A 14,573-nucleotide genomic window follows, 5' to 3' on the forward strand; every position below is an offset into this window, starting at 1 on the left:
TCCTCGCCTCCTCGCCTCCTCGACTCCTTGTCTCCTCATCTCCTCGCCTCGCCTCCTCGACTCCTCGTCTCCTCATCTCCTCGCCTCGCCTCGACTCCTCGTGGCCTCGCCTCCTCGACTCCTCGTCTCCTCATCTCCTCGCCTCGCCTCGACTCCTCATCTCCTCGCCTCGCCTCGACTCCTCGTGGCCTCGCCTCCTCGACTCCTCGTCTCCTCATCTCCTCGCCTCGCCTCGTCTCCTCATCTCCTCGCCTCGCCTCGACTCCTCATCTCCTCGCCTCGCCTCGCCTCCTCGACTCCTCGTCTCCTCATCTCCTCGCCTCGCCTCGACTCCTCGTCTCCTCATCTCCTCACCTCACCTCGCCTCCTCGACTCCTCGCCTCCTCGACTCCTCGTCTCCTCATCTCCTCGCCTCGCCTCGCCTCGCCTCGCCTCGCCTCGCCTCCTCGACTCCTCGTCTCCTCGTCTCCTCGCCTCGCCTCTCCTCCTCGACTCCTCGGTCAAAGGTCACGGAGGAAACGAGGAGAAGATGTGAGGAGGCGAGTGGACCAGGTTCAGGTGGATCCTCCTCCCTCCAGACTGACCTGACCTGTGAGGCTGTGTTCAGGCTCCTCCCACACAGGATGACATCTAAATTATTCTAAGGCTCATGTTTTATCCACATAAACACGTTAACAAAGTTCAGATTAATGTTTAATTCCTCTAAATGATTCCAGCCTCTAGTGAGCCTTGTCCACCTCATGAAGGCAGAACACTTAAAAAAAAATCCTAACGCCTAAAAAACGTTTCTGTTTTTATTCAGTTTTTTTTTGTTATTCTGTTTGCTGTTTGCTACATTTTAATTTAGTGAAGCAGTTTGTATCACTGAGGAGAAAGGTGTGATACAAACTGTCCAACTTTATCCTTCATGTGACTTCAGACAAAGATCATGTGGCTGTTTGACATCTCACAACAATGAACTTTATTTTTATTCCTAAATAAATAAATTCCCAAATAACCATAGATCTAGCTGTAAGAGCAAAATGTGTGATTTAAAACAATAAAATGCTGTTAATGAGGTTTAGTACACTCAAAAAAATGAATCATGGCATAGTTTATTATTAAGTATTTTCATCTATTTGATTTTATTTAAATAATCAGATTTTCAAAATGTATGTATTAAAATTCCTTAGAATCAGCATAAATCTGTTAATTGTGAAAACAATTAAATTTAATCAGTTAAAACGTATGAACATGGTTTAAATATGGCTAGCTGTGGAACAAGTATGATTCAATTAGTTAAAATGTATGAGATTGGTTTACATAGAAATTTCGGGAAATTAAATCGTTTAGAAGCGGAAATGACGTCAGAGTTCTCTCCACCTGTCTGCCATCTCACCTCAGAGCAACCCGCGGACTGGATGTTAATATAGAACCTCCTTGCATGTGACCGGTAAGTAACATCTGCACACGTCCTATATAACCTGCCAGTTATCAGTCTACGTACGTATGTTTTCTTAGTGCAGTTGATATCGTATCACACTAATATCAATATATTGACTATCAAATCCAATAAGTCCATCATTGCAAACATTTCGTCTAGTCTACTAGCTAACTTAGCTACGTTAACGCATACGTGGTGCTAATACTATCAGCTAACTTTAGCTAGTTAGATGTTTTTCTCATTAGCCAACATTACACTTATTACTAATTAAAACGAGCCAGTAATTAAAAATAGGCGACGGACCTTTGCGATTAACGTTATCAGCCCGATAGCCTCATAAGCATTTGACCAGTGAACTAGCCCTGTTCACGTCTAGCAACAGTGGCGAGACACCCGCAGACTACAGGTTAGCTTCAGCCAGAGCCTTTAACTTAGTTACTGTGTGTAGCTCCACTCGCTAGCACCACACGTAGATAGCTACGCACATACTAATAGAACTGAAGTTACATCCAGGTAAATACTATTTATATTTTCCTACAGTTACCATTATTATAAATATGCTTAGCCCATTTTATTGCAGTGACAACTTCATTTCAAGTGTTTGTAGGTTCATTAGTTTCAATTTGAAGAACTGACCGTTAACCGGCCTTTTGTAGCATGTATGCGCGCGCACACAGCAGAGAAGGCAGAGTACGGAGGACAGATGGAAAACTGTTCATGGGGTTGGGGAGGGGGTAAAATGCTGCTTCCCGCACTTTTCCTAGATTAAGGGAACGAATTATAGTGAGAAACTGGTTAATCTTGAGATGCATATTCTGTAGTATCATATCAAAGTGATCTCAAAAACTATGTGTGCATATGGTATTTGGAGGTTTCTCATTGATTGTAAAATATATTGCGTGGAGATGACTGGCTAGCAATTTAGAGCAGGCCTACAGTGTAATTTGGCATGATATGTTTTGAATTATGCAAAAAAAAAAAATATATATATATATATATATATATGGGCAACTGTAGTTGAAAAATGTCACAGTTTACAAATGTTAACTACACTAAAAGAGTGGTGCAGACTTTTTCTATTCCAAGGTTGATTGGAGTGGTTGTATTTCTGTCAACTATTAATATTTTACTTGATCAAAAGCATAAGCTACTGCAGTCAGTATATAATGGACAAAATTTTGGTCTAAAGGATGACTGAGTAGCCTACTCAAAACATTCTGTAAAAAATGATACTGGCATTGTGACTTCTTAAGCAAAAGAACGTCACACAATTATAGAATTAGATGTTAAATGCATTTTGTTTCTAACTAGAACCATTTGTCTTTTACAGATACCTAATTCTTTGAAGCATCTTTGCTCACATCAAACTGTATGCCGGGGCAACCTCTTAGATCCTGTAAGTATGTGGGCTACAAAGACATTGATTTATAATACACAGAAAATTCAATACATCAGATGACGAACAATGAAACTCATTTTGAAGTTCATATGAATCAACATAAAAAGCATAAGCATAAGAATAACATGCCTAATGCATAGTTCAAAACATTTTTGCATTGTTTGATCTAGGGCTTGATATGGTTTTGCAGGTAGTGTGCTGTAAATCATATTTGCATTTAAAAAAAGGAGCTGTGTTTTAATGTTTAACTATCCAGCTGAAAGACAGCACTTATTAATGACCCCACATCTGATAAATTGTTCTTTGTCTTTGTTCACAGATACCGTATGTGAATGTGGCCCTGTAAAGTGTGTGACATTTCATTATCTACCAGGTATGAGTTGCTAAAACATTTTAGGCTGAAACATATCCACTATGGCCGCAATTGCCGTTATCCATGTGTGTATGCAGATTGTCCATGTACATTCACAAGTTGGAAGAACCTTTTGAGTCACACATATCAAACACACAGGAAGCTAGAAACAGCACATGTTCAGTTAACTACGTTCTCATGTCAGACGTGTGGATGTGAGGAACTTTCAACTGAGAAGGAATACTTTACTCATGTAAATCAACATCTTAGGCAGTATGAAACCATAACTTGTATGTTTGAAGGATGTATGTTTCAGACAAACATATATGGTACATTTAACTCGCATAAAAATCGGAAACATAATCCCCACACTCTAAAAGATTTTAAGGCAGGTGTTGTTAAACTCACTGCTCAGTCTAACGAATCTGGTAGTCCTGTAGATGATAGCCCCTCATCTTCTGCAGAGATAGATTTTGGTACTCTGTCAGATGCAGATAGTGATGTTGATACTTCAGAGGACCTTCCAAAAATAGTAGAACAAAAAATAGCCTCAATTTTATTGAAGTTGGAAAATATTTTTCATGTTCCATCTACAGCTATTGATGAATTGCTTGATGAACTACACTACCTGTTAAGTACTGTGTCTTTCTGAATGATTCAAAAACAAAAACCTAGAAGTTGATAGCTTAATTATTAAGGAACTAGCTGATATACTGTGTAAATGTAATCCTTTGGTGAAAGCAATAGGGAAAGGTGGCCCCCTTGCTACAGCTTTTAAGAGAAAGGAGTACTTTAAGGAATTGTTTAATGTTGTTGAGCCAGTGGAGTTTATTCTGGACCAAAAAAAGAGCAGGACCTTTCAATATATCCCATTATTGCGGTCTTTGCAGCAGTTACTTGGTTCTACTGTAGTGTTAAATAGTGTTATCAATACCCACAGAACACAGGGAAGTAATACAGAGCAGCTTGAGAACCAGCAGTATCGCTCTATAAGAGATGGTGTGTACTTCAAGGAAAATGCTTTCCTGTCAGGTGATGAGTTGAAAATTTGTTTAAGCTTATACATTGATGACTTTGAACTTTGTAATCCCCTGGGCACATCACGAAAGAAGCACAAATTGTGTAGTGTATACTGGATTCTGAATAACTTGCCACCAGGCTCTCATTCAGCACTCTCTTCAATTTATTTGACAGTTTTGTGCAAGAGTGACGATGTCAAGGTATATGGCTATGGTAAAATATTAGAGCCACTTCTACAAGACCTTTTTACTTTAGAAGAGCATGGTGTGTTCATCTCAAAGCTTGGAAAGTTTGTCAAAGGAACAGTCCATAGTGTTATAGCTGACAATTTGGGAGCCCACGGATTGGCTGGTTTTGTCGAGAGCTTCTCTGGGCATTATATTTGTCAATTTTGTACTGCTCCGAAAGAAGATATTAAATCAAAGGATGTTCAGTCAGGTGCTTTTTTGCTTTGAACCAAAGAAATACATGAAGCACATGTGAAGTCTGCACAGGAAACTGAAACGAATTGCTTTGGAGTGAAGAGAGCGTGTGTTCTAACTGAACATCTTCACCATTTTCACGTTAGCACAGGCTATCCCCCAGATGTAGTGCATGATTTATTTGAGGGTATTGTCCCATTTGAACTGGCACTGTGTTTGAGTATTCTGATCTCTAAGAAGTATTTCAGTCTTGAATGTCTTAACACGCTAATCCTCAAATTTCCTTATAAGTGGAGTGACAAAAAAAATCGATCTCACATCATACCACACAGCTATTCATGTAAGAAGACAATAGGTGGCAACGCCCATGAAAATTGGAACTTAATTCGATTGCATCCATTTCTAGTAGGAGACTTGATACCAGAGGGTGAGCTTGCTTGGCAAGTGATACTAGACCTGAAGGAAATTGTAGAATTAGTTGTGGCACCTGTTCACACTGACGAGACAATTGCCTATCTTGATGTCAAAGTGTCTGAGCACAGACAGAGACTACTTGAGCTTAACCCAGGCGGAAAGCTGTTACCTAAACACCACTATCTTGAGCATTACCCGCACTTGATTAGGTGCTTTGGGCCTCTTGTAGGTGTATGGACGATGAGATTTGAAGCTAAACATAGCTTTTTTAAACAAGTTGCCCGACACACAAATAATTTCAGGAATATTGCACTCTCACTGGCAGCCAAACACCAGCAATTGATCAGTTATCACATATATTCATCCAGTCTCAGTACATCAAATTTGGAAGTTACAAATGTCTCCACAGTCCAGGTTGATGTTCTGAATAAGGAAGTTGTGTTGGCTCTCAGGCAGAAGTATCCAGATATCAGTCAAGTTCATCTTGCAAAAAATGTCACCACTAGAGGAATTAATTACAGAAATGGAATGCTAGTTGCATGTGGTTCAACTGCTGGAATGCCTGAATTTGCAGAGATTCTACAAATGTGCATAATGGGAGATGAATTGAGTTTCATTGTTCGTTTATTTTGTGCTTGGTATAGAGATCATTTTAGAGCCTTTCAGTTGACTTTGTCACCGGGTAAAGAGGTTGCCCTGGTTCAGCTTGAGGAGCTGACGGATTGCTATCCACTTGTGGCCTACACAGTTGGAGCCAGACGTATGGTAACCCTGAAGAGACACATCGTCATCAAAGGTTTGATTTAGATAAGTTACAGTGCCTTGTAAAAGTATTCAGTAGCTTTAACACTTTAACACAGATTTTGTTGTGACAGCTGTCCAATTGTGTACATGCTTTTGCAAGGCACTGTGTATGTGAATATACAAATATCTGTTGATTTGGATTTTAAATGTGTACTATCAAACAAATTCAAATGTTTATATTTTGTCCTGCTGGGAAGTGGGGGGCCTATACGTCACCGTGTCAGTTGGTCAGTCTGTCATCAGGTCCAGAGTGGCAAATATCAAAATCTTATTTGGTGGATCGCCATGAAATTTGGTGACAACGTTCATGTTGCCTAGATGAAACCTGTCAATTTAGGTAACCATATGACTTTTCCTTTAGCACCAGCAGCAGGCCAAATTGTTAATCAAAAACACGTTTTTATACTATGCAGGATTTGTTGGTTTCGGGAGAGGGAGAGAGATGGGAGGGAGAGAGAGATGGGAAAGAGAGAGAGAGAGATGGGAAGGAGAGAAAGAGAGAGATGGGAAAGAGAGAGGGAGAAGGATGGGGGAGAGAGAGAGACATGGGAAAGAGAGAGATGGGAAAGAGAGAGGGAGAGATGGGAAGGAGAGAGAGATGGGAAGGAGAGAGAGAGATGGGAAAGAGATGGGAAGGAGAGAGGGGGAGATGGGAAGGAGAGAGAGATGGGAAGGAGAGAGAGAGATGGGAAAGAGATGGGAAGGAGAGAGGGAGAGAGAGAGACTTATGGGGATAAGAACCTAACAATCATGTTAACACTTTATTTAATAACAAGACTAATACCTGTCCTCTTTGTGTGTTTGTGTCTGCACTCTAGATTGACAAAGCAGGATGGCAGGACCAGTTAGCTTCAGAGTCCTTTTTGGCAGTGAAGACGATGCAAGAAAACTAATCATTGAATCCGGAATACCGACATCTGTGGATGAATTGGCTCTTGAAATTAAGACTTTCTTTGGAGTGACGGAGCAGTTCAGGCTTCAGTACAAAGATGTAGAATTTGGAAATCAATTTATGAACCTCTTGTCAATTTCAGACATTCAAGATCGAAGTACTTTAAAAGTGGTATACTTACCTTGTGAGGCTACCAGCTCTGTAATCTCCTCAGCTCCACCCACTAAAGATACCTGCTCCACAATCCCAGTGACTCCCCCCAGTGCATCTGCCAGCTCCTCATTGCAAGAACCAAGTGATTCAGCATCCATTAACTCCTATAACAGCAATGATACCATCTTATTGTCATCTCCTGAGTCCCGGTCCTGCTCTTGGCCTGAAGCCTTTGTCGTGCCACGCTTTTCATATTGTGCCGAGATGCTGCTCCAGAAGGGGAATAATGATTTCATTGCGAATGGAACTTTCCTATCTCTTACCCCGAAAGTCAGATCTGATATTCTTGAAGGCCTTGCAGAAGAAATTATCAAGTACACAGCATATCCAAGGGATGATCAGTTTGAAGAAGTTGCTGAGGTCTTGGTACAGACCCACCCATGTTTGCGTGAGAAAGGAACTCGCACTGGGTATTGTGGATGGAAGCACTACATTAAGATCAAGATGATGAACTTCCGCACCAAGCTCAGCCGAGCTGGACACCCAGAAGTCATTGTCACTTAAGAACAAACGGAAAGGTCAGGGGAACCCAGCTGCAAACATCAAGAAGCCCCGGAAGGCAGAGGATAATTTTTGTCCAAGCCATCCAAGAGGCGAAACCACATCCAGCCTAGAGGTGGAAAGGGTTGCTCTATTGACCGAGGTAAAAAAAAAAGGAGAAAGGACGAGGCAGTGGTCAAGGAAAAGATGCAGCGTACCTTCTCGTACAGAAGACAAGAAGTTCTTCAGGAGCCAATGATTACAGAGGTCCAAAACAGATGGCCAGCACTGTTTGAAGTTGGTGAAGTAAGTGTAGTAACCCATTTGTTTGAAATGTAGATGCAAATTGCATTCAGTGTTATACATCTTGTTTAAAGTCAAGTATATCCTGTCTTTTCACCTCTCTTTCAGGTCAACTTGGAGTTCATGCGTATAACAACTGTTCCTCTGACATCAAAATTCATTGGACAACTGGACAGATACACTGATGACCTGATGAAGGTTTTCCGTGCCAAAGGAGGATCTGCAGGAAAGAAAATCCGCACCATAATGGCACTGATAGCTAATGTAAGTGTGTTTTTATGTATTATTTTTTTAAGGTGCCAAGCAACAAGCTGCTGGAATTCTTAGGATTTTTCTCTTTCTCCTCCTCATTCCTTCTCCTCTCCTTTCCTTTCTAAAAATTAAACAGATTTGCAGGCCAACAGTGATTTCATGTAGTAAATATGGGTTTGTGAATTCATTCAGAGACCTTTAGTGATCTTTGTATTAAAGCAGCTTAATACACACAAACGACAAACAATTTCTCTCATGCAAAGTATTTATTGTACAATCAGAAAATGTACATTATATTATACATTATATTTGAGATTATATCAAAGTCATTAGGATTAGGATAATGTGGTGACAACTAAACATGTCTAGGGAGGGGGTCCAGCAAGTACAGCCCTGGCTGCTCTAGTCTTAAAATATCACTTAATATATTAAACTTAAAATTCAGCATTACTTAAACTGTAAATCAATGCATTGAGAATGTAATTTTCTTCTTTCTGGGATCTTGTTGGTATGCTTGTTTCAGAATGAAGACATAAACATCAAGCGCGACTGTGTCCTGAGGAGCCTAAGTGTCTACCTCAATGAAGACATGGAGACACTCGTCAAAGAATACGCGGTAAGTGTATGTCAACCTACTCTCTTTATACACTGAACAAAAATATAAACAACACTTTTGTTTTTGCTCCCATTTTTCATGAGTTGAAATAAAAGATCTAAGACTTGTTCTATGCACACAAAAGGCTGATTTCTCTTAAATTTTGTTCACAAATTAGTTTAAATCCGTGTTAGTGAGCACTTCTCCTTTGCCAAGATAATCCATCCACCTGACAGGTGTGGCATATCAAGATGCTGATTAAACAGCATGATTATTACACAGGGTTAGGGTTAGGGGTTGTGCCTTGGGCTGCTCACAATAAAAGGCCACTCTAAAATGTGCAGTTTTATCACACAACACAAAGCCACAGATGTCCCAAGTTTTGAGGGAGCGTGCAAATGGCATGCTGCCTGCAGGAACGTCACCAGAGCTGTTGCCCGTGAATTGAATGTTCATTTCATTACCATAAGCCGTCTCCAATGTCGTTTCCGAGAATTTGGCAGTACATCCGACCGGCCTCACAACCGCAGACCACGTGTAACCACGCCAGCCCAGGACCTCCACATCCGGCTTCTTCACCTGCGATATCGTCTGAGATCAGCCACCCTGACAGCTGATGCAACAGTTGGTTCGCAAAACCAAAGAATTTCTGCACAAACTGTCAGAAACCGTCTCAGGGAAGCTCATCTGTGTGCCTGTCGTCCTCACCGGGGTCTTGACCTGACTGCAGTTGGTCATCGTAACCGACTTGAGTGGGCAAACGCTCGCCTTCGATGGCGTCTGGCACGTTGGAGAAGTGTTCTCTTCACAGATGAATCCTGGTTTTCACTGCACCGGGCAGATGGCAGACAGTGTGTATGGCGTCGTGTGGGCGAGCGGTTTGCTGATGTCAGCATTGTGAACAGAGTGCCCCATGGTGGCGGTGGGGTTAAGGTGTGGGCAGGCATAAGCTACGGACAACGAACACAGGTGCATTTTATTGATGGCAATTTGAATGCACAGAGATACCGTGACGAGATCCTGAGGCCCGTCGTCGTTCCATTCATCCACCGCCATCACCTCATGTTGCAGCATGATAACACACGGCCCCATGGTGCAAGGATCTGTGCACAATTCCTGGAAGCTGAAAACATCCCAGTTCTTCATGGCCTCATACTCACCAGACATGTCACATGTCACCCACTGAGCATGTTTGGGACGCTCTGGATCGGCTGTACGACAGCCTGTTCCACTTCCTGCCGATATCCAGCAGCTTGGCTCAGCCATTGAAGAGGAGGACCAACACTCCACAGACCACAGTCAACAACCTGATCGACTCTATGTGAAGGAGATGTGTCGCACTGCATGAGGCAAATGGTGGTCACACCAGATACTGACTGGTTTTCAAAAAATGCATATCTGTAGCCCTAGTCATTTTTTCAAGATAAAACTGCACATTTTAGAGTGGCCTTTTATTGTGAGCAGCCCAAGGCTCACCTGTGTAATAATCAGCTGTTTAATCAGAATCTTGATCTGCCACACCTGTCAGGTGGATGGATTATCTTGGCAAAGGAGAAGTGCTCACTAACACGGATTTAAACAAATTTGTGAACAAAATTTGAGAGAAATAATCCTTTTGTGTGCATAGAAAAAGTCTTAGTCTTAGTCTTTTATTTCAACTCATGAAAAATGGGAGCAAAAACAAGTGTTGCGTTTATATTTTTGTTCAGTATGTTATAAATGTGTCATGGATATACAGTGGGGGAAATAAGTATTTGGCAGCTTAAAAATTTGCAAGTTCACCCATTTAAAAAAATGAGAGGTTTGTAATTTTCATCATAGGTACACATCAAGTGTGAGAGACAGAATGTGAAAAAAAAATACCAGGAAATCACATTGTATGATTTTTAAACAATTTATTTGTGAAAATGGGGGGGAAAGAAGTATTTGGCAGCCAGCAAAAGTTAATTTTAATACTTTGTAATGTAGCCTTTGCTTGCAATGACAGAGGTCAAACGGTTCCTGTAGCTCTTGACGAGGTCTACACACAGTTTAGTTGGTATTTTGGCCCACTCCTCTACACAGATCTTCTCTAGAGCTCTAATGTTTGAGGCCTGTCGCTTGGCAACACGGAGTTTCAACTCTCTCCATAGGTTTTCTATTGGGTTGAGGTCTGGAGACTGGCTAGGCCACTCCAGAACCTTGATATGCCTTTTACGGAGCCACTCTTTGGTTTTCTTGGCTGTGTGCTTTGGATCGTTATCATGCTGGAAGACCCAGCCACGTCTCATCTTTAATTCTCTGACTGAGGGAAGGAGGTTTTTGTCCAAAATGTCACAATACATGGCCCCATTCATCTTGCCATTGATACGGACCAGTCTGCCTGTCCCTTTTGCAGAAAAGCATCCCCAAAACAAGATGTTTCCACCCCCATGTTTCACAGTAGGTATGGTGTTCTTGGGATGCAACTCAGCATTCTTCTTCCTCCACACCCGGCGAGTGGTGTTTAAGCCAAAAAGTTCAATTTTGGTCTCATCTGACCACATCACATTCTCCCAATCCTCCTCTGTATCATCCAAATGTGTTTTAGCAAATTTCAGACGGGCCTTAACATGATTTTTGTTTAGTAGGGGAACCTTGCGGGCAGTGCAGGATTTCACCTGATGACGACGTAGTGTGTTAGTTATTGTCCTCTTTGTGACGGTGGTCCCAGCTGTCTTCAAATCATTTACCAGTTCCTGCCGTGTAGTTCTGGGCTGATTACTCACTGTTCTCAGGATCATTTGAACCCCACGAGGTGAGATATTGGATGGAGCTCCACTCCGAGGGAGATTTTCAGTGATGTTATACCTCTTCCATTTTCGAATAATGCATCCAACTGTTGATCTTTTTTCACAAAGTTGTTTACTAATGTCAGTTTGACTCATCCCAGCTTTGTGAAGTTGTACAATTTTGTCCCTGGTGTCTTTGGGAAGCTCTCTGGTCTTGGTCATGGTGAAGACTGGAGCCTGGCTGTTTAAAGGTGTGTCAGGTGTCTCTTATGCCTCTAATCAGTTCAGACAGGTGCCATTCATACTGTTAACGAGCGGAGGCCAGAATAACTTCTTAAAGAGCAAGTGACTGGTCTGTGAAGGACAAAAGAGTTGTTTGTTTTCTAGCTGCCAAATACTTCTTTCCCCCCCATTTTCACAATTAAATTGTTTAAAAATCATACAATGTGATTTCCTGGTATTTTTTTTCACATTCTGTCTCTCACACTTGATGTGTACCTATGATGAAAATTACAAACCTCTCTCATTTTTTTAAATGGGTGAACTTGCAAATTTTTAAGCTGCCAAATACTTATTTCCCCCACTGTATTTGCATTGATAGTTATGTTAATTGTCTCATAGGCATTACAGTATAGCTTTGCCCATGTGTGTGTAGTGTGCACTGAAAGAGTAAACTATGCAGCTATCAGTGTGGAGCATGATTGATCTTACAAGCCAAATGAGAAACTTGTCAGCTGTAAATGACCCTGGTAAAGTATAAAACAGTTGGCAGTACAAAGTATGGAAACTATGGATCAGAATCATGAAACACTCAAACCATTATGCTGATCTCAGATTTGGTGTAGATAGGGAAGTAGCACATTAGTTCTGACAAAACCGTAACACATGACTGCAGAAATATGAAAGAAAAATTCTGCAGCAAAAATTAAAAAAAATTAAGAACTGTCAGAAACACTTTAAACTTGATGTACCGTATACAAATTTCACTCAAATATTGAAATTTGCAGCAATTCAACCACTTTGATATGTTTTCCAGCGGGAGATATCAGGGTATCAGGCCAGTTAGTCACAATCAAATGAACATCCTAATTTTCAGTGCTTGCACTTTTAAGCTTGGTTGTGTCCAGTTCCATCAGGATTTTCTTCTTCTCCTTAGGGTAGTTTGAGTTCAGTCCAAAATCAGTCCAAAAATCTAAAATTGCACTGGCCTTATTTTTAATTCGGATTATAGTCTTCCTGTTTCATAATTTACCAAAGTAATTAACAGCTGACTGTGGGGGAGTATTTGTAACTTTTGAAGGATCACAATGCATGTAGATTGGTTTGTTGGCTTGCAGGTTTACAAAAGTAGCCTACTACTGAGGTGGCAAACTTTGTAGACATCGATGGTGAGTTGAGGTCATTTTATGAAAACTGTCCAGCTGGAAATTTTTCTAAACTGATGAGTGATTTTGCAAACTTGTTGATTAGACAGAAATGGACGGTCAGTTTTCCGGTCTTTCTGGGTTTTTTGTGTGAGGTTTTGAAAAATGTTCCATTATTTTGCATTTGAATGATTCTACATATCTGTAATGTCAGAGTTTGCAAAACAGTGTGCCTTAAAAAATTCTGAATATCACAATGTGACCGGCATTGGGACACAGCTCATTGTTCTCTGTTTATCCTCCAGGACAGCGAATCTAGAGAGGCTGAGTCGGGGATTGTACAGACGATGGGCATCTACGTCACTCGGGTGGAGGAGGCCGGTCCTGGAGACGAGCCTTTTGCAGATGTTGGAGTTGTACTTGAAGGCGTGGAAGTTCTGCACAACCTACAAAGTGTCACCCTTGGATGTGTGATGCTTTTTGGACTGATTTATGCGCTTAACTTAAGCTACCCTAAGGACGTCAAGTGCACATTTGAAGTGTTTCAGAAAATCCTGATGGAACTGGACACAACCAAGCTTTCACCAAAAGTCCAAGCACTGACAATTAAGATGCTCCAGTGACTGAGTAATTGGCCTGATACACTGATATTTCCCTCTGGAAATGTGTATCAAAGTGGTTGACTTGCTGCAAATTTCTGTACTTTTTTGATTTTTGATTTGACTTAGATGTAAAATTTTCAACTTGTGTTTTTCACAGTTCTTGATTGCTATATTTTTGCTGCAGAATATTCCTTTTATATTCCGGCACTAGTAATTAAACATGCATGAAAAGTGTGGTGGTGCAAAGCCGCTCCACCACTGAGCCCTTATGGCAATGTTTTGGATTGTTCGGGTGGTGGTCAGAAAATATAAAAAAAAATGTATGTTGAGGATTCCTTGAAATGTTAGTGTAAGCATTACAGTTATAATGATTGATTTATCTGTCTACCTCAAGTTTCACACAATTGTTAAGCACAGTTCTTGAGGGAGTTTATCGTATTGCTGCAGAAAGTACTGTTTACAATATATATTATTTGTGTCATGTAACAAGCAGCAAAGTGTTAAGGCCAATAGGGCATAGCTGCTCACCTGAGCCTTGTGATAATGTTTTGGATCCCAATTTCAAAATTGGATCCCAGGAATTGTTAGCCTTCTGACATCATAGGAGAACAGAATCCCTTAAATTAGCTTTTAAAATGTTTGCAACAAGTAAATGTTTGAAAATAGAGCACTTTCTGAACTGTAAGCGGGCATTTTCTCTTTTTTTTTTTTTTTTTTAATAATATTTTTATTGGGATTTTCCCAGAGGGCATTTTCTTTTTTATGATTTGTTTTTGCACAAACATTTGTATGAGCACTGGTTCTGTGTACAAATGTCTTGCTAGCTCCTCCTTTTTTTGGGTGTGTGCTGTAATGTCAGTATACCGTGCTGTTAAATTGTTAAATGTGAAACAAGGTGGTCTGACTGTTCCTTTTTTATGTATTGTAGTTACATATTGTTGTAGGTGTGGGGTGAATGGAAAAAAAGATTTAAAAATTGGAAATATCTTGTTATAAAATACATTGGGTATATTAATAAAAAGTACATAAATTTGATGCATTTTGAGTAAATTGGGTTTATTGCATAAACCTGGTTATTAAGCATTTCAAACAAATAGGCTTTATTAATATTGAATACATAAACCTGGTTCTTATGTATTTCAAACAAATTGGATTTATTGATGATAAATATATAAACCTGGTTATTGTGTATTTAAAACACATTGGGTTTATTAGTACTATTACATAAATCTCATTCTTACTTGTTTCATTTATGTTTGACTGACAAATATGCATCACATTACGTTTA

General features: G+C 40.5%; 1 protein-coding gene across 2 annotated transcripts; it reads left to right on the forward strand.

Annotated features, from left to right (window-relative positions):
• Window positions 1-1,383: 1,383 nt before the first annotated feature.
• On the forward strand, window positions 1,384-14,412 carry LOC139644590 (uncharacterized). 2 transcript variants are annotated; one of them, XM_071520013.1, is made up of 8 exons: window positions 1,384-1,432; window positions 2,754-2,819; window positions 3,142-3,195; window positions 5,675-5,826; window positions 6,653-7,725; window positions 7,831-7,986; window positions 8,498-8,596; window positions 12,989-14,412. In XM_071520013.1, exons 5-8 carry the CDS (start codon window positions 7,627-7,629, stop codon window positions 13,304-13,306), a joined length of 672 nt encoding a protein of 223 aa, XP_071376114.1. In that variant the 5' UTR covers window positions 1,384-1,432; window positions 2,754-2,819; window positions 3,142-3,195; window positions 5,675-5,826; window positions 6,653-7,626; the 3' UTR covers window positions 13,307-14,412. The 2 variants fall into 2 exon arrangements, with proteins under 2 accessions (XP_071376114.1, XP_071376115.1); XM_071520014.1 differs by having other exon boundaries at window positions 8,498-8,590.
• Window positions 14,413-14,573: the final 161 nt, after the last annotated feature.

Source organism: Centroberyx affinis, unplaced genomic scaffold, assembly GCF_046629955.1.
Source record: "Centroberyx affinis isolate AG114_WGS23_722 - 3 ecotype Tasmania unplaced genomic scaffold, CSIRO-AGI_Caff_v1 ptg000758l_1, whole genome shotgun sequence".
NCBI lineage: Eukaryota > Metazoa > Chordata > Actinopteri > Beryciformes > Berycidae > Centroberyx > Centroberyx affinis.

What these genes read in the sequence shown, in the direction of transcription:
- LOC139644590 (XM_071520013.1), top strand. Translation starts at nt 7,627, where the DNA reads ATGCAGCGTACCTTCTCGTACAGAAGACAAGAAGTTCTTCAGGAGCCA. An exon ending in CACTGTTTGAAGTTGGTGAA is followed by an intron (nt 7,726 to 7,830) that starts GTAAGTGTAGTA and finishes CCTCTCTTTCAG; the next exon opens with GTCAACTTGGAGTTCATGCG. An exon ending in TAATGGCACTGATAGCTAAT is followed by an intron (nt 7,987 to 8,497) that starts GTAAGTGTGTTT and finishes TGCTTGTTTCAG; the next exon opens with AATGAAGACATAAACATCAA.